Genomic DNA, 27,079 nt, shown 5'->3' with positions numbered 1-27,079 from the left:
GTATTGTTCACATTGCTTTTTCCCATGCAGCAAACAATTTTGTGTTGAAAAAATATGTAAAAATGTTACTTCCAAAAGTTCTGGGAACGTACAAAATGTCCATTTAAAATAATATTTATAATAATACTAATGCTTTATGGATTTTGTCCCTTGGTTGTATGAACATTACATTAGGAAACATTAAAAGAACCTTTAAGTATTTTCATTTTCTCATTATGCAAACTAAGTGCTCTATTCTATTACACTACACTGAAAGAAATTGGTGTAGGATTTACTCAATTTTTACTCAGAAATTTCACAAATAATTACAAAGAACAACAAGTAACACACTCAATTAAAACATGAAATTTTGAAGAAAAAAAAATGAATATTTTCTTGCAAAGCATTCTGGTAATCTTTGGTAACACTTTACTAGATACAAAGTCATGAATCTCTTGGTGGCGCAGGCTGCTTGCAATCACATCATTCTCTATAAGACACAGCTGATTGGTTCCTGCTGTATCAGTAGCCAATGAGGTTGCTGCTCAACCTTCAAATACTTGGTCAGCATTTGTTGTAGCAGTTGCAGCACGCTTTCAGAAACCCTCCACCTTCCCCAGCTCCACCTGTATAGATCTTCTATGGGTAATTCATGTTATATTGTACAACATGTCTTATTGCTCACAGCAGCGTGTCATGTATATATTGGCAGCAGCAAGTCCTGTACTTGCTCTGCAGCAGCAATAGCCAACAGCAGCAGCATAGCATATCTATTCCACCAACACCAAACATATTAACATTGTCATATCCATTACCATGCCAAACACTTAGAGACTTGTCATGACAGAACTAGGTAACTTTGCAACTGCATGTCAGCTACCAGTTATTAGAGTATTCGTAGACTGTCAGACATTCTACTGACTAGAACTTTGCAAGTACATGCCAACTTATTCTTCTAACACCAACCCCAACAGTCTACTAAAACTCTAATGAGAGCTAGTTGATTGTTTCGAAAACATTCCCTGTTTGCCAGGTTTCAATAGGATACATTGACAGATAAATGCATCAATTGAACAAACAGATACAAAGTATTTGTTCAGCATACTAATAAGTGATATTTTCTCTAATGTTCCATGCTGCACAGTGGCACTGACAGGTTCATAATCACAAGAAAGGTCTATAGCTATTCCTGCTTCCTCATTCTGACCCTCCCCCATTCCCACTTGAACTGCAGCCTGGTTCACTGGGATAACCGATCTGTCAGAGTTATGTCCAGTGTTAATCATCATTCACGTGACCATGGAGAGAGAGATCTAACATATTGGATTTCTCACCATGAGACCTGCTTCCCCAGTGCATGACTTGATTCCTGCAGCTCAGGCACTGATGCGATGAAGAGGACGCATTTTCCATAATCCAACATCTATCTATCAATCTCTACCATCACTAATGTCTCAAGGACCTTGGGAGTCATCTTGCACTTGTCGGCTGAACAGTTTGCTGCACACAAGGTGGAGTTCAGATACAAGAACACTTATTTCCCTCTAAATATTTAAACCTATACAGATCGGTGAACACACGTTCAAAACACCGCCAACCTCCCTGTTGTGTATTCTGCCCAGTCACGCATGAGGACAGAGACTGGTATGCTGGAATGCATTCAGATTCAGATCTTCTGAATAAACGGCTCAATGAATGAGTAAAGCTATGCATGAAGACAATCCAAGGAAAAGTTCTATGTACCATACTCAATATGCATTCAATCATTTACTCCATAGTCAGTGTTAATTTTCACACTTTCAACACATGCTTTAAATGTCATCACATTCATTAATGTTTGTCAGTTTTACTCATTATAAGCAACATTACAATGAATGAGTACACTTTTTGTAATACAGTGTTATGAATTCTTTATGCTTTACCTATTTATTGTCCATGTTTAAGACGTTGTCATATGCTAGTCAGATGTATATGCTAATCCAATGTATATTATTTGTGCATTTCAGTCGCTTTGTGCAGTTTCAGTTGTAATACAGCGTTTTAGTTGAGTGTATATGATTAATCTAATTATGTAGGCCTACATGGAGTGTTTGAGCGAGTTAATTAACCTCCTAGCAAGACACTTCGCTTTACATTTCCAAGGTTTTCAGAAGCAGAGGTCGTCATAGTTGGGTAAACTTCTAAAGTGGTGAACACAAGACAACAGCAAATATAATTTTTGTATTCCCATTTGCTCCAATAGTAAAAGAAAAATCCATGTTTCCAAGACTTTCCAAAAAAGCAAACAATATAGAGATTGATTACAGCAGTCAGATGAGAGAAAGATGTCAAATTTGCCATCACTCCCTCAGTTGTTGTATTAGAAACACCCTCACAGCAGTTTTAATTGTAAATTTAGAACAAAGTATAACATTATAAATGTATTTTTTTTATGAAAATACAAAAAAAAAACTTTACTAGATTTGTGATGATGACAACTGTGGAAATGCATCAATCACAGTATGTGAAAAGGGTCCATTGAAGTATTTTTTCATACAACGCTGAGAAAGGGGACATCTTAGTATTTGGACTGCTTCCTGCAAGCACAAATGACATTACTGCTAATAGGCTAATTTCCTTGTTCCATTTTCTCCACGCAGATATTTCAATGTAGGAGTCTTTGCATCACATGAAAAAAGAGATGCCTTAGCAAGAAAGGTTTGTGAAATGTCCCACTTGAGGACAGGAATCTTGTTTTTTTATTAAGGCACAATCGAGCTAAAGATGAAAGGGATGTTTTTGACAGGAGATTTGTTCATCTCTGTAACAGCAACTCTTTTTGATGTGCACTTTTGATTTCATTTTCTGTTCGGTGTCTCAGCGTTGTGGCATTCCCCTGTGATTTTAAATGACAGAGAACTGACTGTCTGCCCACAAATACTCAAAGTCAAAGAACCGTGCTGATGCTGATGCACATTAGTACGAAATGTTGTATGCTCTAGAAAATGAGAGGTTGCATACAACAGAAAGTCTTAACGCTTAATAACAGAGCCATGATTGCAGGGAATTTGAGGAAAACAAGCCATGATGGACATGTGACAGGTTTACAGCATTTTCCATTTCAGTAACATTCCCAAACCTTCCCAGCCATTGAAACAACAAACGGAAACACAGGAAGACACACCTGGATCTCTTTCCCTCTAATTCTGACAAAAGCACAACATTTCTCAGGATTGCCACACTACCAAAGGTGACTTTTTACTTTAAAGTCCCCCTGTAGTCAATCATTTTATCCCTTAAAACCCATCTTTGATCACAAAAATTACATATTTAAATCTTTTTTTTCCATGAAAAAGAATTCTTAAAAGGTGCCCAAGAATGCTTTTTCACAATATGTAATATAAGTCTAAGGTGTCTCCTGAATGTGTCTGTGAAGTTTCAGCTCAATATACCCAATAGATTATTTTTAATTATTTTTTTTTTAACTGCCTATTTTGGGGCATCAGTAATTATACACTGATTTTGGCAGCGCGCCGCCCCTTTAAATGGCGTGCTCCCTGCCACACGAGCTCTCGACTATATTACAGTGCATTTACAAAGTTCACACAGCTAATATAACCCTCAAATGGATCTTTACAAGATGGTCGTCATGCATGCTTCATGCATGCTTCGAATTATGTGAGTAAAGTATTTATTTTGATGTTTACGTTTGATTCTGTATGAGTTTGAGGCTGTGATCCATGGCTAACGGCTAATGCTACACTGTTGGAGAGATTTATAAAGAATGAAGTTGTGTTTATGAATTATACAGACTGCAAGTGTTTAATAATGAAAATAGTGACGGCTCTCTTGCCTCCGTGAATACAGTAAGAAACGATGGTAACTTTAACCACATTTAACAGTACATTAGCAACATGCTAATGAAACATTTAGAAAGACAATTACAAATATCACTAAAAATATCATGATATCATGGATCATGTCAGTTATTATTGCTCCATCTGCCATTTTTCGCTATTGTTCTTGCTGGCTTACCTTGTCTGTGCACAGATCCAGACGTTAATACTGCCTTTCCTTGTCTAATGCCTTGAACATGGGCTGGCATATATGCAAATATTGGGGTCATACATGTTAATGATCCCGACTGTTACGTAACAGTCGGTGTTATGTTGAGATCCGCGTGTTTTCCGGAAGTCTTTTAAACAAATGAGATTAATATAAGGAGGAGGAAGCAATGGGGTTTGAAACTCAATGTATGTCTTTTCCATGTAATGAACTCGTTATTTAACTATGCCAAGATAAATTCAATTTTTGATTCTAGGACACCTTTAATGCCTTAAAATAGCATGAATGTAATTCTACACTCTTGCCTCATTGAATATATACCGATCTATGAATATGATAATTAACCCCGCCTCCACTCACTTGCATGAGCTCAGAGATCCACTCGGTCAACTTACTGAGGTAAACGCTGCACAATGGTATCATTTTTTACAATGTTGGACACATAACGGTAATTAATATGATTAGCCTTTTACTATCAAACAGCTAATAATGTGTTGCTAATCTTACACAAACTATGCAACTACAAGTAACAAGTAACTAACCCTAACGTACATGTAGTTAACATTTCTCAGTACTTATTTGTGTAATTACACTGTAACAACATCATCCTAAAATAAAGTGTAGCCCTAACAGAAAGCAACCAAAAGCACAGTTGTACAACCATGGTTTGTTGGAAATGTGTAGACATTAGAAATTAATGATTGAATTTTTATTTAGGTACCAGTACAGTGCCATACCATACCACATTAGTAGTCAATCAATATCGGTTTTCAGTGACAGATTATTACATTTTTTCCTTTGATTCCCCAATGTTAAATTTGTAGTTTACTATATGAAGTATATACACACTTTGCAATTACAATATACAGCTTTTCCTACCTGTTTTGAATTTATCCACATGTCTAAAGTGCCAGATTGACTTTACTCTGCTAGTGCGGTTACTGCTGGTAAGGTTGGCCTGGGTTTTCTTCTTGCTGTTGGAGTTCCCCATGGCATTGATCTCAGGCCCCACCAGCTCTAGACTCCTCAAACCCACCGGAGTTCCACATATGCTTCCCTGCCTTCTCCCTCCTGCTCCCAATGCCTGTATATTCCTCTTCCCGCTTAGCGCTCCGGCTGCCGCATCAGGGACAGAAATGTCCCACTCTCTGCTGTGCTTGTGATCCCGTGTGTGTGCAGAGCGTGTGTGTACGAGACCCTCCCTCCTCGCTTGTTTTTTCAGACCACACCGCTTTCAGCGATGATCAGTCACAGCTCACTCCAGCCACTTGGAATGTGAGAAAGGAGGGATATTTGCTTGTTTCAGCCACTCATGCTAGTATACACACACAAACACACATTAAAGCACTCCCACATTTGTAATGGATGCAGTTTAACTATCGGTATTTACATATTTGAGTATATCCTCTATTGTCTCTCTCTTTCCTCAGTCTGTTTTATAGATCTCACCTTAGGCAGTTCATACCTCTGTTTGCACAGATGCCTGCTTTTATTTCCTTTGCCTTCATCCACTAAATCCCAATGACTCCATCCAAGAAATGTTTTCCTAACCCATAGGTCGGTGAATCTAATGAAAGCTGTTAAGAATTGTCCACAGAAAAAAAAAAATGTGAAAAGAAATTATATTTTGCAGAAAGGAAATGAAGCTTGTTTTTACAATCATTTAGCCTAGATTGTTGGTATGTGCCATTATTGTAATGAAAGGAAAAATGGGAAATGGGATACTTAAGTTTTTGTATTTATAATATTTTTTTATTTATTTGTTTTCGGTATAGGTCTAGTGGGGAGATTTAACTGTTTAAAAAGTATTACACATTACCTGTATTCACTCTATGGTAGTATTTATTGCCATGCCTTTAACTTATAACAATATTTTTATAATTTGATTTAATTTTATTAAATATGGTTGGTTGGTTGGTTGGTTGAAAAAATATATTAATGGTCCTAAAATAGACATAATTAAACAAAAAATACATTTTGTGTACAATTTTAATACATTTTAATTTGAGTAAAACTTTACCTAGATTTCCCCCCCAAGCACATACCAATCCCATATTTCCACAATCTTGACTGGTTGTGTATTGTAAGTCATGATTTAGACATCTTATATTCCCATATATTTGAAAACATACAGATGATATCTCTTGATACATTACTGCTGTTGGCATGTAATTCAAGTTTACACCATACAAAAACAACTTCTTATTTGATTGCTGCTCTGTGCGGGCCTCAAACCCTCATCCCATCTCAACCACGGATATGCCAAGAGCCCTGCATATTTTATCCATTATTCTTTCTTCCACCAGCATCCCTTTCTTTGTCCTATTTCTGGTGTAGTCCTCTTGTGTCACACTCTTCTTGTGTTTCCACCTTTCTCTCCCCCCAGCTTACTGTCTTTCACTCTGTCTTTTATTGTTTCTCTCTATCAGGTAACCTTATATTTCATTCCACTCTGATCTATACCAAGAACTGCATTAACGATGGGCAAGATAAGGCCCATTTCAACTGCTCTAATTCTAACTGACCATTTCAAAATAAACATTTAGAAGGAAATGTACAACTAACACATTATGCTATGAAAAAAATATGGTCTTGATGACAGATTATAGTTATCTAAAACGGGGAAAAAAAAGAAAAAAAAATGTTACTTGAAATTACAAAATACATATAAAAAAAAAAAAAAAAACCTTGCCAAGGCAACATTTTTCATTTTCATTTAGTTTAACTTGATGTACTAAAATAACAAAAACTGAAATAAAAAGGAATAAAAAGTATACAGACATATAAAAATCTAATAAAAATGGTGAAAACAAAAATTAAAATGAAAACAAAAAACATAAAAACAAAAACAAATCCAAAATATGAATAAAAACTATAATAGTATCAGTGTTGGGGAAAGTTACTCTTAACAGTAAGAGTACTTTTATTTTGAAGTGGATTTTCTGTTCCACTTGTTTCAGTGCTTCTCTTTTCCTGTTTAGTTCCTGTTTGACTTTGGGTGTGGCTGCATTCCACTCCACTTTTAGACATGCACTTGTGAACTTCCTTAAGCACTTCACCTCGAGGGAATCCCTGCCGCCATTTTGAAGTGCGTTCCAATTCGTGAAGTGAACGAGGGAAGTTTATATGGCCAGACCCTCACTCCCTTGATTTTGACAGAGGGAGCGAGTCTACTTCATATGTAAACTTCAGACAGCTCCATATACCACAGTGCAACATGATTGTGACGATACTGCATATCGCTTTTAATTTACCCTACCACAAACAACTCTATGATATATTAATAATTTTTTTAAAATATCTAAAATAACACAAACACACCTATATACATCTAGAATGCTGCATTAAACAGTTTCGTAAGGGAAAAAAAGTGTAAATAATAAATCAACTCCATAGCAGATTCCAAGTGATCAAGAGTTTAGGACATTCCAATTCAGCCAACTGCACGAGTTCCGCCAGTAGTGGGCACTCGTGCAACTTAAGCAATGATGTACATCCGAGTCTGAGGGAAGTTAGCAAGGGAATGGCATAAAAAAACAAACTGGAACACAGCCTATGTCTCAATGAGCTCCCTACTTCACTAGTCAAGGGACTGATCAGGGAGTCAGCCATTTTAAGGACTGTCTCAATCGCAGAATCCTTCCACACTCTAAAAAATGCTGGGTTAAAAACAACCCAAGTTGGGTTGAAAATGGACAAACCCAGCAATTGGGTTGTTTTAACCCAGTGGTTGGGTTAGATGTTTGCCCAACATGCTGGGTAGTTTTATTTAACTCAACTGTTGTATAAAAATTACTGTATTGCTTGCTTAAAATGAACCCAAAATATGCTGGAAAATAACATTTATTAATATGTTTAATAAATTAGCATTTATTAATAAGATAATGAATAATAAACAATAAACATTTATTAAATTGCTTATTAATAAATGTACACCTTCTGATTATTATTGTTGCCTCTAGTAATTATGTGTCTGATTTTTAATTTCTCACCTATTTTGGATTCATTTTAAGACAACCATATTGTCATTTTTAATCAGTAGTTGGGTTAAATAAAACTACCCAGCAGGTTGGGCAAACATTTAACCCAACCACTGGGTTAAAACAACCCAATTGCTGGGTTTGTCCATTTTCAACCCAACTTGGGTTGTTTTTAACCAAATATTTTTTAGAGTGCAGGGCACTGAAACGTTCACTCCCTAAAAAGTCCCACAATGCACCATGAAAAACAGGGAGCATCGATGCTCACTACGCTCCCTTAACGGAAGTTCTGAAGTGCGAAACTTAAATCACGTAAGCCAACTCACTACACATAACTGAGCGTTACCCCAACACTTGTATTAAAGATACTAAAATAACACTGCTTGAAGATGACGAACATACAGTACAAAGTATGCAAATATGGTGGGTTTTAGACAGTGTAAGGAAATGTTGTTTTCCATGTTAATTCCTTGTTAATTCAGACAAACTTCATTTATATATGTATTTACTTTTATGATGTAGCCCTGTGTTTAAATGCGAGAAAACCAATGCCCAATAGAGATTTTAGTAGGGGAACACAGTGCCTCTGGAATGTTGTTGACCTTTTCCAGGTACCAGTTGGGCCTCTCCTTCCCTTGTTTCCTCCCCTCCATCCTCCTCTCACTGTAATCAAGAGTCCGGGCTTTACAAATACTGAAAGCTTGGCGAATCATTGTTAATCTAAAACAGACAGAAAACACATGAGGCCCCAGCACAAGCAGATGCAAACATAATGGAATCCCGGGAATTACGTTATCCTCTTGTAACTTGGCAGGGGAAACACGTCTTGAATCATGCAAAAGAAAAGGGTTATAACAGAAACTATGATGACTAGTTCAATCGCCTACCTCATACCAGATTCATGGCTTATGCATTGCAACACTCCTCTTTGAAACATTATCCATATTGCATCATTTGCTATTCACACAAACAACTGAAGCAAGGATGCTTCCACGACTGGTTCTGCCAAACGATCATCATTCCAGAAATATCAACAAAGGTACAACCGTTCAACATTACTCTTACGTCTGGCCATAGACTAGCTCCAGGTTTAAAGACATATTAAAACCAGGTTTGAATAAGACAAGTACATTATATATCAGTTTACAGACACTAGACATTGTAGTCTGAATACCGCAAGAAGCTTTCAGAGGGCATTGTCACAGACTAATGGATAATAATGCCTTATAAATCAATGCTGCCCTTATTTGGCTCCGCATTAGGCTCTTTGTACAGACATACTCCATCATTCTTCCCATGCAGTCCAGCTCATCTAAATTCTGTTGATTCTCTAGAACCTGTGAATGTTCTCTGGAACTATGACATTTCAGAGGCTTGTGATCTGAAGGAAGGAATTTCAACTGACAGGAATATAATGCCCTGAAGATGTAGTGATATTACTAGCTTCCTACCTGCTGCCTGTTTCGTTCATCATAGCTTGGAGTGACAAAAATGTGTCAGTTGTTTTCATGTCATACTTCGGTTCCCCGTAAGAGAAACTTTCCCTCAGCTAGAAATGTGCTTTTCTCTGTTTCCTGTTTTTCACATTGTGATTGTGAATATATTAATACTGCTTTATTTATAGATCTCCGTCAAAATAGATGCCTCATGCCATAGTATGACCAAAATGAGGCTGTAATGAAATACATATTAGAACATACATATTTTAGTATGGTTCAACTTCTTAACATTAGTTAGTTATATTAGTTAACGTGAACTAACAATAAAAAACACGGTAACACTTTATTGTCCCTATTACACATTTTACATGTAGTTACAATATTAATAACAGTCAGTTATCCATTGTTACATGCAACAACAGTTGTAGTTTTATTAACTAACCTTTACAAAGATTAAGAAATATTGTAACAAATGTATTGCTCATTGTTAGTTAAAATATTAACTATTAACTAATAGGACCTTTATTGTAAAGTGTTACCCAGATTTTCATGAATAAAGAAAAATATTAAGCATGATGTAAAATATTAAAAAGGTAGAATTAAAAATTGAATTTATCTTGGCATAGTTAAATACCAAGAGTTCAGTACATGTAAATGACATACAGTGAGTCTCAAACACCATCGTTTCCTCCTTCTTATATAAATCTCATTTGTTGAAAAGACCTCCGACGAACAGGCGAATCTCAACATAACACCGACTGTTACGTAACAGTCGGGATCATTAATATGTACGCCCCCAATATTTGCATATGCCAGCTCATGTTCAAGCATTAATCATCAGACTAGGTAAGCAAGCAAGAACAATAGCGAAAAATGGCAGATGGAGCAATAATAACTGACATGATCCATGATAACATGATATTTTTAGTGATATTTGTAAATTGTCTTTCTAAATGTTTTGTTAGCATGTTACTAATGTACTGTTAAATGTGGTTAAAGTTACCATCATTTATTACTGTATTCACGGAGACAAGAGCCGTTGCTATTTTCATTTTTAAACACCTGCAGTCTGTATAATTCATAAACACAACTTCATTCTTTATAAATCTCTCCAACAGTGTAGCATTAGCCGTTAGCCAAGGAGCATAGCCTCAAACTCATTCAGAAACAAATGTTAACATCCAAATAAATACTATACTTACGCGATTAGACATGCTGCATGACAAACACTTTGTAAAGAACAATTTTGAGGGTTATATTAGCTGTGTGAACTTTGTTTATGCTGTTAAAAGCAAGCACGAGCTCTGTGGGCGGTGAGCGTGAGCATTTAGAGGGGCCGCAGCCTAAAATGGCTCATATTTAATGATGCCCCAAAATAGGTAGTTAAAAAAAATTAATTAAAAAAATCTATGGGGTATTTTGAGCTGAAAATTCACAGACACATTCAGGAGACACCTTAGACTTATATTACATCTTTTAAAAAGATGGCACCTTTAAGCGTGAATGTACAATTGGCCATAAAACCGAACCGTAAAATTAATTAAATGAAATGAGTTTGTTTCACTCAAATAATGAAAGTTCATTGTACTTAATAGAAAAAAAGTTGTGTGAACTCAAAATTTAATAGTAAGCTGAACTTAATATGATTGAGTTGAGTTGAGTTGCAGCAGATTTCTAATTCCTAGCATGCTTTGCATCAGACTGTAGAAATAAATGTTGAAATTAAGTGTTATTTTGTTTGTTTTTGCACAATATTAACATACGGAGTAAGTGTTTAATGTTGTGTTATGTTGGGATTTACAGAGGGTTCTGTTATGTTAGTTTTGTAGGGTTACCATTGTGGTGAAGAGTAGAGCCTGTGGTTAAGTTGAGGATGAGCTGCTAAACATTCAAGGCCACATATACTGTATGTTGTTTGATTATATACTTGCAATAACAGCCTCTTTGATAGATATAATAGCATATGTTATTTGATATCAAACATTGAATTGTGGGAGCGAAGGGATGCCAGTGATGTGATTGTTAATGAGAGACACCAGAAACACTTGTCACAAACATTTTAAGCTCTGCTAACAAAAAAAAAAAAAAAAAAAAAAAAAAAAAGTTTGTTTACTTAAAACATTTGAGAACTTATTACCTCAAAACATTTGAGTTTTCTGAATTTATTGAGTTTTACAGTGTGTTGTCAGTGTACTAAGCCTAAACAAAAGATTACAATATGATCTGGAAAATGTTTACTTATTACTAAATTTTTTGCCCACTTTTAGAGGAATGTTAGACTAGACATTTCTAATTCACAATTATTTATATTATATTTAAGCATAAATTCTATAAATGAATTCTAAAGCAGTTATATAACTTTTCATCATAATATTTTAATATCATAATATTTGACAGTCCTAAAAATACATTTTGGTTTGTTTTTCCTCTCTACTTTTCTGAACCATGTAGCGCCCCCTTTTGGCCCCCTGAAATAAAATACTGGTCCACCAGCTACTGTTTGTATCACTGCACAGCAAACATAGAATTTTGTTACATTTTTCTATTGTTTACATATCAGGAACTATATCTTTCTGCAGAAAAATTACTTTTTTTTCAGATCTTGGCCAACAGGTATTATTCATAAATATCTGAATGCTGTGCTTGACCAGTCAGGATCAAGTATCCTTAAGAGTATTCACATTTTAGCATGGCTTCTAATTCCTTAAATTCACCACCAGCCATCCTGCCAATATAACTGCCTAGTGTTTAGAGTTTATTTCAATTAGTTAGCAGGGTTCATGGCTCCTGTTGTCAAGGTGACCTTTCTTTTTCTTGCACCTCTAGAAAATGTAACCCCCATCTGTGCATGACTAAGCATGCATATATGTGTGAGATCCCTTTCATATCCCCTTGTGTTAGACAGAAGTGTGTTCAGGTACATGTTAGAACTTTACCTCATGCTTTGGTGAACTAATAGCTTCCAGGCAGAAGCTGAGAGCATTTTAAATATGTACTTTGTATGAAATACTGCCAAGCCTGATGTTACAGATTAATGTAGAGTTTTACACAAATATGGTGACCAGACATCCTGGTTTAAGGCCTGTTCGCACCAAGAACGATAACTACAGATAACTATAAGAGCAATCTGCAGTTATGCCATTTGCTGTTTTAAATGCTCAAGCTCATTAACACTGGGTGGATTCTGATTGGCTGTCATGTTGTTATTGTTCATCAGCTGGAAAAAAAAAAGTGAAAGTGGTTCCAACTATATCATTCCACTGTGTCATCATTGTTATATTTGTGGTGTGGACTTGCTGATTCTTAACATTTAAAGATACGACTCAAAGATATGACTATGTAAAATGATTCAATACCCAAATGTTCTTGACGTAGCATGTGAATGCTAAAGGGGGTAATGAGAGTTTTGTTCGGCACTCCCCTCTAGTGGCTGAAGGTCAACATAGCCTGGCATGCATTACTAGACCACCAGTAACTCAAACCTGCTGTCCTCACTGTTCTCACAAAATAGCAAACCCATAGTGAGAACATTTTGCTAAAGTTAACAGTTTTCTCTTGCACAAATCTGCAATTGTTCTGGATTTGCTGGAATACTGCCTTCCTGGAATGAGGGGTGAAATCCAAGCAGCATCAAGCTGAATTCCATCCACCTGCATTCCAACAGATCCAACGCTTGGCAGACGAACGAACAGTTTATTTGGTGCCAGCCTACAAATGTAATTCACCTGCTCTCAGGAGGAATTGCTTGTCCTTTTCAGGCGATTGTTTTAACATTGTTTCCTCCATTTTGAATTGTTCAAGGCCACTGGTCTCTACAAGTTATAAAGGAAGGAAAAGCAAATCTTAGAAGTTGCACAGCCTGAATACTCTGTATCTGTGTGTTCTTTGTTCCCTGCCTTCATTCCTAGCATGCCTGCTCACAGTGCCAGAGTTATGAAGAGGCTAGAGGAGGTAGAAGAGAATCAAGGTCAAGGTGAGATGATGAGTCATGAGCCATTATAAGAACTGAAAAGAGATTCAGCAGAATTTTATCTCTGTGTCAACCAGGTGGAAGGAGACAAATAAAACACATGGGTTGAGAGAGCTGTCAATGGAGAGCTAATCGTGGGAGAGAGCAAAGTGTTGCACTTAACAACAAAAGCAGACAGAATTCTTTCCTCATTCATGCCCTAGTATGATGTTTGTGATGACGCACAGCTTTTTGACATGTCAAAAAGTATACTTCCTTAATGCTTCTGAAATCCAGCATGGTTAGCAGTCATTTTAACTTTCGCAAGGGTATGAACAAATTCCATCTTTTTTTTAGGAGAGCTTTGTCTATCAGCCTATTTTATTAAGTCAACATGGAATCAAAATGTATCCTATTTACTTTATTAATACATTTTCTCTGTGTTATTGTGAGTGATTCTTCAGTGCACATTATTCCAAATGACATTTTTTTTGTCTTGGTAATATTTCATGAAATATAACAACTTGTACTACATCTGAAATAACTTTCCTTTATTGTTATACAGTTGTACAGCAATGAAGAGTAAAGCCCGTTCACACCAACACAAATGTTCGATATTAAAATTCCATCCAACTTTCACATTCAATTTGCCTGTTCAGACCAATGCGTAAAAAATGGCAGACAGGATGAATGGAAATGCAAATTTACTCTGACAGTCGGTGGCACTTATTGAAAAGCAGAAATATAGCGGTTACCCTGGATTCTTCCTCTGCTATTCACAATCACTTGTCAAAATAGTCTGTTCGTAAGCACCACCAAGTCTTTGGTTGCATCTGAAATCACATACTTGCCTACTATATAGTAGATGAAAAACCGTATGTGAGATTGTTCAAGTCTTTTCATTTTTGGGTGAACTAGGGTAATAACAAGGTAATAAAGGTTGGAGCAATTATTTTTTACAAAAATTGAGATATATTGAGATTAATATGAAAAAAAAACAAAAAAAACAAATGTCGTTCACATTACAGAAATATATCTTAAATATATAAAATCACTTATGGATGCCGTTTCATGTCGACTTCAACTACTGTATATGTACTGCTGTCCAAAGAAAACACTGATTGACATAGCGACTGGATTATTATTCTATCTCCAATGGTATTAATAGAACTAAAAAAAAAGATATATACGGAGGTCGAAAGGTCAATGGCCGTCTGCCATGACAACAGGAAATGTCCCCATACTGTTATCTGGCTTCACAGCAGCAAAGTGTGGGTGTGTCAGCACCCCTTGTTGAGGTTGTGTGTGTTTGTTGGACAGCTGGGTGTAACCATCATGACCCAGACTGAGGTCAGAGAACTTGTTCATGACCTTGGCAGCTTCTTTTAGACTCACCTCATTCCTGTACTTTCTCTCTAGAGCTATAAACTCCCATTACATCCATTAGTGCTGTCTGAGTGTCCTTGTTTTATCACACCAACATTATGGCCACAGCTGAAATTAAACAGTCCAGCTAGGAGGTTCAGCTCTCAGATAATGTATTGAAGCTGTGTAAAATCTTATTGCAAAGGGATTAAAAACTTTTTATCCCACGATTTACCCCACTTATCTTGACTTTAAAAGATGTGTGTGAGAAGGTTTGTGGTAATAAGAATAAGACTTAATGCTTTCTTATGTAAATGAAAAACGCAGTGAATGGCTGTTCATAAGCTATGCACAGGCTGGCAGACAGTGAGAGAGTTTTTGTTGGAGTAAAAGGTGAAACGAATATGTCAGCAGGGGTATCGATTACTGTGAGTTACATAAGGAAAACTACAAAATCTGAGACACATGAGATAACTTGGCTGATTGGAACTCGCAGGCAAAAGATGCACAGAAAATGTGGAATTTTGAATTTCTCAGAGTTAAAAGGTGCCCTAGATTCAAAAATTGAATTTATCTCAGCATAGCTGAATAACAAGAGTTCAGTACATGTAAATGACATACAGTGAGTCTCAAACTCCACTGTTTCCTCCTTCTTATATAAATCTCATTTGTTTAAAAGACCTCCGAAGAACAGGCGAATCTCAACACCGACTGTTACATAACAGTCGGGGTGTACGCCCCCAATATTTGCATATGCCAGCCCATGTTCCCAACATTATGAAAGGCATTAGACAAGGGCAGCCAGTATTAACGTCTGGATGTGTACAGCTGAATCAACAGACTAGGTAAGCAAGCAAGAACAGTAGCGAAAAATGGCAGATGAAGCAATAATAACTGACATGATCCATGATATCATGATATTTTTAGTGGTGTTTGTAAATTGTCTTATAAATCTCTCCAACAGTGTAGCATTAGCCGTTAGCCACAGAGCACAGCCTCAAATTCATTCAGAATCAAATGTAAACATCCAAATAAATACTTTGTTTATGGTGTTTAAGGCAAGCGCGAGCTCTTGGGGCGTAGAGCACGAGAATTAAAGGGGCCGAACACCCTGAATCGGCGCATTTATAATGATGCCCCAATATAGAAAAAAAAAACTATGGGTTATTTTGAGCTAAAACTTCACAGACATATTCAGGGGACACATTAGACTTATATTACATCTTTTAAAAACATGTTCTTCGGCACCCCTTAATATATAGAAGGAATAGAAATGCACTATATTTCAAAATTATGTGTCACAGTTGCCACAAAAATATTAAACAGCATAACTGTTTTCAACATTGATATTAATAAGAAATGTTTCTTGAGCAGCAAATCAGAATGATTTCTGAAGGATCATGTGACACTAAAGACTGGAGCAATGGCTGATGAATATTTAGCTTTGCCATTACAGGAATAAATTATATTTTAAAATATATTCAAACAGTTATTTTATATTATATGTTTTTAAATCTTACAGAGCCCAAACTTTTGAACAGTAATTAACATAAATGTATCTGTGCGTCTCATGCTTGCTGAAAAAGTGCACAGCTAAAACACAATGACAATTTTATTATTCAGGATACTATTTTCTGTACTCACTTATCATCAGACCCACATGGAATCTCACATTTCTGTGGAATTGGATTTGGATTTACATGTGGTAAAACACATGTTGAACAAAGCTGATGATACTAAACTCTTATTGGTAGTTCAATGCACTATCAAATTAGTTCCAAACTAATACATTATTAACTATGAATGCACACTTGAGTTGGCATTGCGGCCATGACACAAGGCAGAGTGCATTAATATTCAATAAATTCAGCAGTATCCTGCAACATCAAGATATTTTTTCTGCACTAAAATGATTTTGTAAGTCTTTCTTACAATACTGATGACCTTGCTTATAAATAGTGCAATATATTTATAAAATATCTGATTACAAAATGCTGAGATTGACCAATCAGAATCAAGTTCTGCAGAGGGCTAATCTATTTCTTAAATGATCATGCATGTGTAGAACTTTGTGAATGAAAAGTTCCAATGACAATTCTTATGGCTTGTTACAATTCTGTGGAAATCTGCAGTTAACATGTCATGAAGTAAAATTTCTAGCTTCTGCCAGACCGCCTTCCAAACTTATGAAAAAATGGAACTGGCATCGCATCAGTTAAGCTTTTTCCGTAAGTTGAATAGGAAAGGCGTAGGAAAGAGCATAACTTTTTGAACTGGGAGAGTTCCAATGACAAGTTCCAATGACAATGTTCCAATTCTGTGGAAATCTGTGGTTACAGATTCTGTAAAGGCCTACTTATCACATCTTCTCAGAAAAACTAAACATACTTCTTAAGAAAATGTCATCATTCCTTTATCCTGAAAGACTTTTTATACAGTTTTAACCCTACATCTATCACAGTTTCCCATTCTGACTTTCTGTTCTCGGAACACTAAATTGCCGTCTTTTGTCACTGTTCTTTCATGTTTCTGTGACGTGCGCTGGGACGTATATCAGTGTCTCCAAACGCCATTAAACATTCACATGTTCTTTATTTCACAGCTATTACAGTAGGTTCACATTTCATTCAACCCTTCTCTGACCACAAGCCATCATTCTAGGTTGGCATTCGAGATCATCGTTAACAGATGTCTGGCCTTCACAATATGAATGACTGTTTGAGTAAAATCAGCCCTCTTCTTCATTTGTTTTCTCCATTATGCTTGTAATAAGAGTCCCACCTGTTTTACAGACACTTCTGATATAAATTAAAACTAACATTCCAAATTTTTATTTTTGTTATACAGTATGGAAGTGGCATACATAGTTTTTTACTATACCTTTATTACTTATTTTTGTTTCTTTTAGATTTTATTGCTTTGCACTTGTCGCAGGCCCAGATTTGAAGTCTTACTGAAAAATAAAATAAAATAATATTATATTTTAAAACTATTATAATACTGTATAAATAGAAATTAGCATTAGCAGAACAAATGAGTTGACCATTTTATTTCCAAAATGTTTAAAATGCCACCGCTATTAAAGACAATCCATATTTTGCAATTTAATAATTCTAAAGGTATTAAAATCTTAAGTTTTTTAAATTGTACATTAAGATAATGTAATATTAATAAAATAAACGGCCAATTAAGTTTAATTAAAGACTTTCTTCCTCAAGTTCGGTACAATTTGTAATAATGTCAACTTACTTAAAAGTATGTTAACTATGTTTTAAAGGGGTCATATAATGCCACTTTTACAAGATGTAAAATAAGTCTCTGATGTCCCCAGAGTGTGTATGTGAAGTTTTAGCACAAAATACCCCACATATTTTTTTATAGCATGCTAAATTTGTCATTTTTTGAGGGTGAGCAAAAACGCTACATTTTTGTGTGTGTCCCTTTAAATGCAAATGAGCTGCTGCTCCTAAAGAAGAGGGCGGAGTTTTAAGAGCTTGTATTAGCAGCAGCAGTTTAATTACGGTTATAACTTATGTTGTCATCTTGCTTTTATGACATGCTATTGCATTTGTGGTATGTACTGTATTGCAATAACATGGGCTCACCCCTTCATTGCGTCTTCTAGGGGGCAGGGTTTATGTAAATTTTAGGGTTAGTGATGTTAGTGGTAGTCCCAAGCCATTTGTTGTAGTACTTAAAAAGCGATTTCTTTAAAAGAAAGTATCTCCCTTTGCATTGAACTTTGAGTGTAACTTTGCAGATGTTGTTTAGCACATGTAAAATACATGATTATAATTTTAACTTTAGTGTCATTTCAAATTACATTTAAAGTTAATATATTACAAATATACAATAGAAATTACATTAAAGTATATTTTGGTTTACCATATTGTCATTCAGCAGTACACTTTAATCGTAATGAAGTAATTATGAAATTACATATAAATGTGTAAATAAGTTCTATATTTGGGTCATAAAAAGCACTCTTAAGTTCAACTAATTACATTTAATATAAATGCAAACATACATTTATTTTAATGGCCATAGTTGAAGAAGCACCCAACTGTGATGAGGGATTAATGTTTAATATGTCTATGTTTTGAGTTACAGGGAATCCCATGCACAGTGATCTCACCCCTTAAAAAGCTTCCGGAACTGATGAGCACTCTGGGTGGAGGGATGGTGGTGGTCAGATAGAGGCCTGAGCTCAGTCAAACAGAGGTGACGCAAGATGTTAATGCTGCACTGTTGAGCCCCTAAGCCCAGAAATGTCCTGAATCAGGACAGCCCAACTTGTTTAGGGAAGGGCCCACAAGAAGCAGCCTGTCCCAAATCCCAAAGACTTACATTGAAAGAGGAACCTGAACCCTATATAGACCAGAATGTCTTGTGTGTGAGTTCTTTTGACATGACCAGTATGTAGTAACCTAGCATCTCCCTAGCAATGTCCTCACAACCACCAACAGCACATAGAAACTGCCTAGCAATGTGCTAAATGTGCTAACAACCAGACACAAACACAGACTCATATTTCTGTACAGTAAATGTAATCTACTTGTACAAACTGAATGTAATGTTTTTGGAAACTGCAATTAAAGGAAGGAATAAGGGTCTTATCTAGCGAAACAATCGGTCAATTTCTAAAAAAAATAAATAAAAATTATATCCGTTTTAACCATAGACGCTCTTCTTAAACTAGCTCTCTTCTTCTTCGTCTTCTTCTTATTCTCTATTAGAATTCTGGCAGTAGACGCTGCTAAGTGTATTACTGCCTTCCACAGGTCAAAGTTTGAACTAAATTGTCATATACAATATACTAGTGCAAGTATAATTTTTATTTGAAAGTGGACTAATTTGAAAGTGGACTAATCCTTTAACTGTACTTTTTTCATAATGGGTTGGAGACTGTGAAAACAGAGATTAAAAAGAGATTGCGAAGCAAAGTAATTAAAAAGAGAGGCGTTTCAGAAAAATACCCCCTCAGTCATCTTTTAATAACACAACATGTGTCTCATCTTATAGACCTTTCCACGCTTTGGCATTGTCTCCCTCCCATGAAGACCAGAAAAAGCTATAATTCGTCTAAAGACTAGAAGACTCTGAATGACATGTTATTCACAGTGTATGTCCAGCTAAAGTCCCAAGTGTCTGTTAACTCAAGACTCTGGCAACTCACAGTCTACATGATTTTTCGGTGTAACAGAGGGAGTGTGAGACTTGTGGGGGCAGGAAGAGAAAAATCTAGAGTCCAAGTCTTTTTAAACAATCTTCTGCTCTTCCACATAAAAGTGGTCCAGCAGGTTTTAAAGAGTCAGTGTCCAAGAGGACCTCAGGGACCGGCTTTGCAAACTTTCCCAAGACCACTTAGCATAAAGGTTGGGGATATAATGCTGGACGTAGTGTCCGTTATTGTTCATGCAATTTTATATTGCACACAGGGTTTTATAAGCAGATGTCACATGGCAGAGATCCTCAATCCTCCTCCTGGATTTCTTAATGCAGAGTCTAGTTCCAGCACATTCTCTGTAACTTTCAATAAATTTTTAAGGCAGTTGATATGGTATTCTTGTGATTGCCAGGGAGTTTCAAAGGAGTTTCTGTGGGTGGTTGCTAAGGTGTTGTAAGGTTTGTGCTAGGATGTTGCTAGCATGTTGTGGGTGGTGGCTAGGTGATTGCTTGGGCATTGCTAGGGAGCACCCAGAAAGTTTTGGTTTTGGTGTTAGGGTGTTGCTAGCTTGTTGTGGATGGTTGCTTGGGTGTTGATTGGGTTTTCTGCTAGGGCATTTGTAAGAAGTTATGGATGGTTACTAGGGTGTTGCTAGGTGATTGTTATATTGTTCCCAGGAAGAACTGGGTGGTTGCTAGGGTGTTGCTTAAGATTTTGCTAACTTGTTGTGGTTGTTTTGCTTGGGCAATGATATTGTGTTGCTAGGGCATAGCTAGGAAGTTCTAGGGTGTTGCTAGTTGATTGCTGTGTTCTAGCTTGTGTGGTTTGAGTGGCTAGTATATATATATATATATATATATATATATATATATATATATATATATATATATATATATATATATATATATATATATATATATATATATATATATATATATATATATATATATACACATATACATACACACAGTTGACGGATGATACAGTACTAAATATGACTATGCACTCATATGTAGCACTCAAACTGATACTATAACAAAAACATTTACCCGTGACAACACCACACAATGCCTGTGATGTGCTCAGAGACAAATCATGGCACATGAACGCTGTCTTTGCAGTGGAAAAGTTGAGCCCAAAAAATGTGAAAAAGGAAGGCAAAAGCAACAACAATAAACAGAGAAGCCATTCCAGAGAAGACTTGTCCTTGTTATTGTAGCCTAATCCTGCTTGAATAAGTGATGTCCCAGCAATAACCATTGAAATAGTAAAAAAAAAAAAAACAGAAAAAAAGATTTCCACGTTCAAGGTTTGGACAGACTGGCACCAGAGAGCTTGGCTAAAATCAAACAGCATGGTATTGTGAATCCTTTTAATCTGTGGTATCAACATCACACATCTTTGATTGTCATCAACTAATCCAAATCCTCAAAAACAACCCAGTAATATGCATTCCAACAGGTTATGAATACCCTGCATTTATAGGTATTGAAGCAAGAAAAGAGTTTTTGCTTACCTTTAGAGGCTTCACTACTGGCATGAATCTGTTTGGCTGTAGCGCTCTCTCCAGACCGTCCACACTGACCTCCTGACTTGCTTTGCCCATTGCTGACACTCCTCTTGCGTTTGCTGCTCTTGAACCAACTAAAAGCCCGACCCAGGGATGAACCCCGTTTCTTCTTACTGGCCTGCAGGGCCAGAATCTCAGTAATGTCCTTAGGCACCAGATCCCCTGTAGAGCTGCTCCTGGACATCCTGAGACCAGTGACCACCGATCTCTGACCCAACTGCTCTTCTATTCCACCCAAAACACCTGCCTTAACATCAAAAGTGAAAGAAGCATTTTAACATTTAAATCTCTTAAAAGAAGAAGAAAAGCATGAGAAAATGGTATGTGGCTCAAAGACACATAAGAGTGTCGAAGACTAAGAAAAGATTTTTTTTTAATCTAGTTTAAAACACATGTTCTTAGAAACGTGTTTCATATGGTTTTGAAAAACTTTTTGAACCATTTTCTCAATTGTCTCCAGATGTGATGTCTGTAAAGCGATAAAGTATATGTTTTAATTAAAATCACTGTCATGAATTACTACTAAATAAACATCTGTAAGTTTTTGGGCAGTTGCACCACATGAACTAACCTTACCATGCCATAAAATTGACAAATTATCTGATATTTTAAGAGACTTAATGATTTTGAAAGTCATGAGTCCTTATGATATAAGTTCCTATTTTGATGCTTTTTTGTATGTTGGTTGCACCACATGACTTTGATTTTGGTGGATGAAAGTTTTTTAAAAAGTATCAATAAGCAACAAAGCAGTTTTATTAAATTATTTTTTTTCTATCAAATAATGAACCTTATTCCTTATCCCATCTATTAAAGGGATAGTTAATTATCCCATGATTTACTTACCCCTCAAGCCATCCTAGATGTATATGACTATCTTCTTTCAGACAAGCACAATCAAAGATATATTTAAAAATGTCCTTAGTCCTCCAAGGTTTATAATGACAGTGAATGGGGGAGAGTCCAGTGGGTTAAAAAGGGCCTTCTGAAGTGAAGCGATGCGTTTTTGTAAGAAAAATATCCATATTTAAAACTTTATTGTGTTTTACGCAGAATGCGCAAATCGATTTGCGGTGGAAGAGTATCCTTTGACCTGACGCACAACATAATAACGAACGCGGAGGCGCAGAAGATAGAGCAAAACAAATCTCCGGTCACAGATTATAAGTCTAAAACTATAATTTTTATAGAGAAATTTCTGAGGATTTCAAAATAACACAAAAGGAGCTTAAATTTGTTGCACAGCCCTATTTGTTTGAACCGCGAGAGGCATCTAAGCTTACAATACTCCTACATCCTGCGTCATACATCAGAGGTTTACCCATTTGGCGCAAGTCGACTTGAGCAGTATGTGTATGGTCATCCGCCGGAAGCTATAGTTCACAAGTTCGCCTGCCTGCCCATTCAGTCTGAATTGATAATGGTAAAACAAACTTGGCTTGCTGTCCTCGAAGGAGGCTGGTACCCGAGGCTTGGCTCGAGCTCCGAGTTAACGTGAATGTTCGCGGGTTCCCGCCCGCCTCCTTCTTCCCATATTTACGAACTGTTACAACTACATAGAGGGAGAATAAGAGAAATAGAGGAGGAGAAGGAGGGATGCTGGGATGACGCTCTTAATAGAGTGCCCAAGGGATGACGCGTTTTTGTAGGCAAAACCCGGAAGCCAGTTAGCCTTTTAGTACTTCCGGTTCCAACGGGTTTTTTGAATGGGTTTTTGCTAAATCGCCTGAAATAAGGTCTGTGGTTAACAAAGCCTCTAAATACTTTCACGTTGTGATCTATGACATAAAACACACCAGTTATAACCCACTTGTGATTTTTTAAACTTTTACTGTGTCTTAAAATCGGCGGTTGCTAACAAATTGCTAAAAGGGACTAACGTACTTCCTTTGGCGGGGACTTTAGAGTCATCATGACAAACAGGACATTTGGACAGCATTTCTCATGAAAAAGTGGATAAGTATTCATACACAGCACAGATCATAATCAGTGAGCATGTTTTTAAATAGAGTTGTTTTCTAAATAAAGTTTGAGGACACTTGGTGGTGACGACATTGATCCGTGACCATGGTGTGCTGTAGTCCGTTTATAGCCTACTATTAGCCTTTTATATCTGACGACTTTATTTAGGCTTAAAAATCTATAAATGTTGTGTTAACTTGTAAAGATTATCTTGATAGACAAAACGTGTAAGTGTCATAACCCTTTGCTTAACACAGAGCTTATTTTCTGCGATTTTCCAAAAGTCTATGGAAAAATGCATAGGCTTTCAATCGAGGGAACCCGTGCGCAGCTAACTTCCGGGTTGGCCATCCCTGGGGCACTCTATGATGATTGACATGACTGAATGTTTAGGCTCCTCCCGAACCTACGTTTGGAACTACATTTATTTTAAATTATAAAATTTTATATATGAATATTTTTTCTTACAAAAACACATCACTTCACTTCAGAAGTTTAATTAACCATGGATTACTTTTTTTATATGGATGGATGCATTATTTTTGACTTCAAAACGCAGCCCCTCATTTACAACCATAAACTTTGGAGGACTAAGGATATTTTTAAATATATCTCCGATTGTGTTTGTCTGAAAGAAGTTAGTCATATACACCTAGGATGGTATGAGGGTGTATAAATAATAGGATAATTCATTTTTGGGTGAACTATCCCTTTAACTACCCATAAAATCAGACAGGTTTAAAATAATGTTTCATTTCTAATCTCAGTCCTAACTCAAAAATCTGTTTGGTTGTTTGGAATGTTGTTCCAGGACCAGCTAGGAACATGCCATACTGATCCAGGAACATGCCCTACTTGGCAAAATCACAAAACACTGTCTTTTTAGTAACTAGTTATCAAAATCAAATATCAGTATGCTTGTTACATGTCCAATTCCTCCAGAGCAAACTGGGGTTAAGGGCACAAAGCGGTGATTGAACCCACAATGTTTTGATTCCCAGCCCAGATCTTTAACCATTACACCACACTTCTGCGTAGTAGAAGAAACGACCAGAAGTGAGCAGCCACTTCAGCTACTGTGTCTTTATCAGGTGTACCCATAGAAACAGGGAAATCTGAAAAACAGTTACAATTACTCCCTCTCCAAAGATGCCTGACATGTGTTTTGTATCAGGTACTTGCAAGTCCCGTTTCAGCATTTACGTGCAAATGTAGCATCTACACCCTCATTCCCTGAAAACGTTTATTCTCGCTAAGCCTTCTAATCTTAGTCATGGTGCGAAAACTGGAGGTATGAGAGACAAAACAAAAGTAGAAAAGAGTGCGAAGTGGGAAAACACCTCATGCAAAAGCAAGCAGTGAAGAGTTCCTCTCTCTCTCTCTCTCTCTCTCTGAGCAAATATGCAGAAGTAAACTCCACTATATCCAACTCACCCACAAGAGCTTCAGCTTGATAGAACTGACCATGTATAGTGTATTTCTCTCAATTATTCCCTTTTTCTTTCTCTTTGTATTGCAGAGCAGAAAGATACATCCTTCGGACACCTCAGTGCTGTAATTTGACCAGCAACAAAATCTCTGGATGCAGTAACACAACGACACACACACCCAAATACACATGTAAGGAGACACTCACAAACGCAAACGCTCCATCACAACTTATCAACTTAGAAAACTACAACTTGCAACTAAAAACAGCTGTCACATTCACACACATTTTTATGTAGCTACTAGCGTACAAAAACACCAGAGGGTACCTTGCTTTCCTTTCTTGCGTCCTTTTGTCCGTGTTTCTCAGTGTGTGTCTTGTCTTTGCTGCAGTGCTGTATTGTACTGTTTATTCAGCTCTTTTTGGGTGAGTGGAGCTCCATGCTGGTCAGTCCTCCCCCTCCTGTCTGTTTGAGTCGCTGGTCACCATTCAGCGCAGTGCGGAGAGGAACTGCAGTTCACACATGTATTCCACCCAACTATTTCACAGTCACAAACTGGCTCCTTCCCTCCCTGACTCTCTCCTCCTCTTATCTCTCTCTCTCTTTCTCACGCTCCTACCACAATGTGCACACTCCTCTTATCGCACTTAGACATCGTCTATCCACTCCTTCTATTTCTCTTCCCTATGCACTGTTGGTTTTGTCCTAACCTCATCCTAATCAGAGGTGATGGAGGGACACCATCCTGTCCCCTGACTTTGGTTTAGAAGCACTGAACCAAAGGCCTGATCATTGTGTCCGACATATAAAACAGACAAGCGCTGCACATGCCACATGTTCATTATGAGCTACAGGTGATTTATGGGCTCTGAAACCTGAGATGTAGCATGTCTTCTGACGTAATTGACATGCTTAGAGGCATGTAGACTCTGCAGGGTGAATCTAAAAGTAAAGCAAGAAACCAAAATAAGGGAAAATGTCTCCTTTTTGTCTGTCGCATACATTGTATACCTATTTAGATCAAAGTAAAAGTAAAGATAAAAGTATTTAGAGATTTCATTACATCAAATAAAAATAATAAAACAAATCAAGTGCCATTGATTTAAAAGCTAGATATCATGAGTACATCTTTCAAGTAAAAAAAAAAAACAATAGATACATAAAGTGCTGTGCAAAAAGAAGACTAAAGTAAGACCTACTTTGTGTTTTTGTGGAAGACTTGTGTAAACTTGAGGGGAACTGACTTTATACTGTACATCCACTAAAAATCACTATCACCTTGAGACCAGCTGGTTAAAAGTTAAAAATGTTGAGGACTATTTGTTTACAGATGCCATAATTTTTCATTTTAAAGTTTCCAAATACTTTTGGGGGGCGCTGTCTACCTTAATGAGGTATTGTAACCAATGTCAACGGTTAGATGAGGGTATGTGCAGGGACTTGTCTACTTAAGAGTAACTCTTTAACCTCTAACGGTGCTTATCCCTCTTTTAGGAATTTTCCCTTGAACATTTAGGGATTGGTTTTCATGAATTTGTTATTTTCGTTCTTTCACAGCACAGAGAAGCCACAGAAAGGATGCTAAGAATAGCAGAGCTAATAGTGATGTCATGTCCCGTGGGAATCGGTGGCAAGGGATCTGTTACTGGGCTCATCTGGTTTCATTTTGAATCCTGGCTGACGGTGAGCTAACTCAAGAGACGTGAGCACTGCCGCTCTGACAACATACTCTTGAGATGATGTTTCCTGTCTTTTGCTAATGGATTCAAGTTCATTGTACTAAATATGGACTAGCAGCCTATTTATTAGCTCATTATCCTAATGTTTGAGGATATATTCTTTGGAATTAGAAACAACAACACAGTACTGTTCAAAGTTTTGGGGAAGAAAAAAAAAAAAAACAGCAAAGATGCATTAAATTGATCATAAGTGAGTGTAAATACATTTATAATGTTACAAAAAAAAATGCGTCACGGTTTCCACAAAAATATTGAGCAGCACAACTATTTTCAACATTGATGATTATAAGAAATGTTTCTTAAAGCATAATTAGTATATTAGAATGATTTCTGAAGGATCATGTGACACTGAAGACTGGCAGAATGGCTGAAAATTCAGCTTTGCCATCACAGGAAGAAATTACATTTTAAAGGTGCCATCGAATTGAAAATTGAATTTACCTCGGCATAGTTGA

General features: G+C 36.6%; 1 protein-coding gene across 2 annotated transcripts in view; it reads right to left on the bottom strand.

The window, feature by feature from the left end:
- The window catches only part of nhsl3 (NHS like 3), a 48,929-nt gene extending 23,608 nt beyond the window's left edge, over positions 1–25,321 (bottom strand). The window contains exons 1-2 of one of the 2 annotated variants that reach the window (XM_067411396.1): positions 25,213–25,321; positions 21,440–21,740 (exon numbers count right to left, since the gene is read on the bottom strand). In XM_067411396.1, coding sequence (XP_067267497.1) covers positions 21,440–21,677 — 238 coding nt within the window. In that variant the 5' untranslated portion in view covers positions 21,678–21,740; positions 25,213–25,321. Of the gene's footprint in view, positions 1–4,902; positions 5,063–21,439; positions 21,741–25,212 lie in introns of those variants that run through there. The other variant, XM_067411397.1, reaches the window with a different exon arrangement.
- Positions 25,322–27,079: the final 1,758 nt, after the last annotated feature.

This window comes from Chanodichthys erythropterus, chromosome 15 (assembly GCF_024489055.1).
Source record: "Chanodichthys erythropterus isolate Z2021 chromosome 15, ASM2448905v1, whole genome shotgun sequence".
Lineage (NCBI taxonomy): Eukaryota > Metazoa > Chordata > Actinopteri > Cypriniformes > Xenocyprididae > Chanodichthys > Chanodichthys erythropterus.
This window is presented reverse-complemented; position numbering and strand designations above follow the sequence as displayed.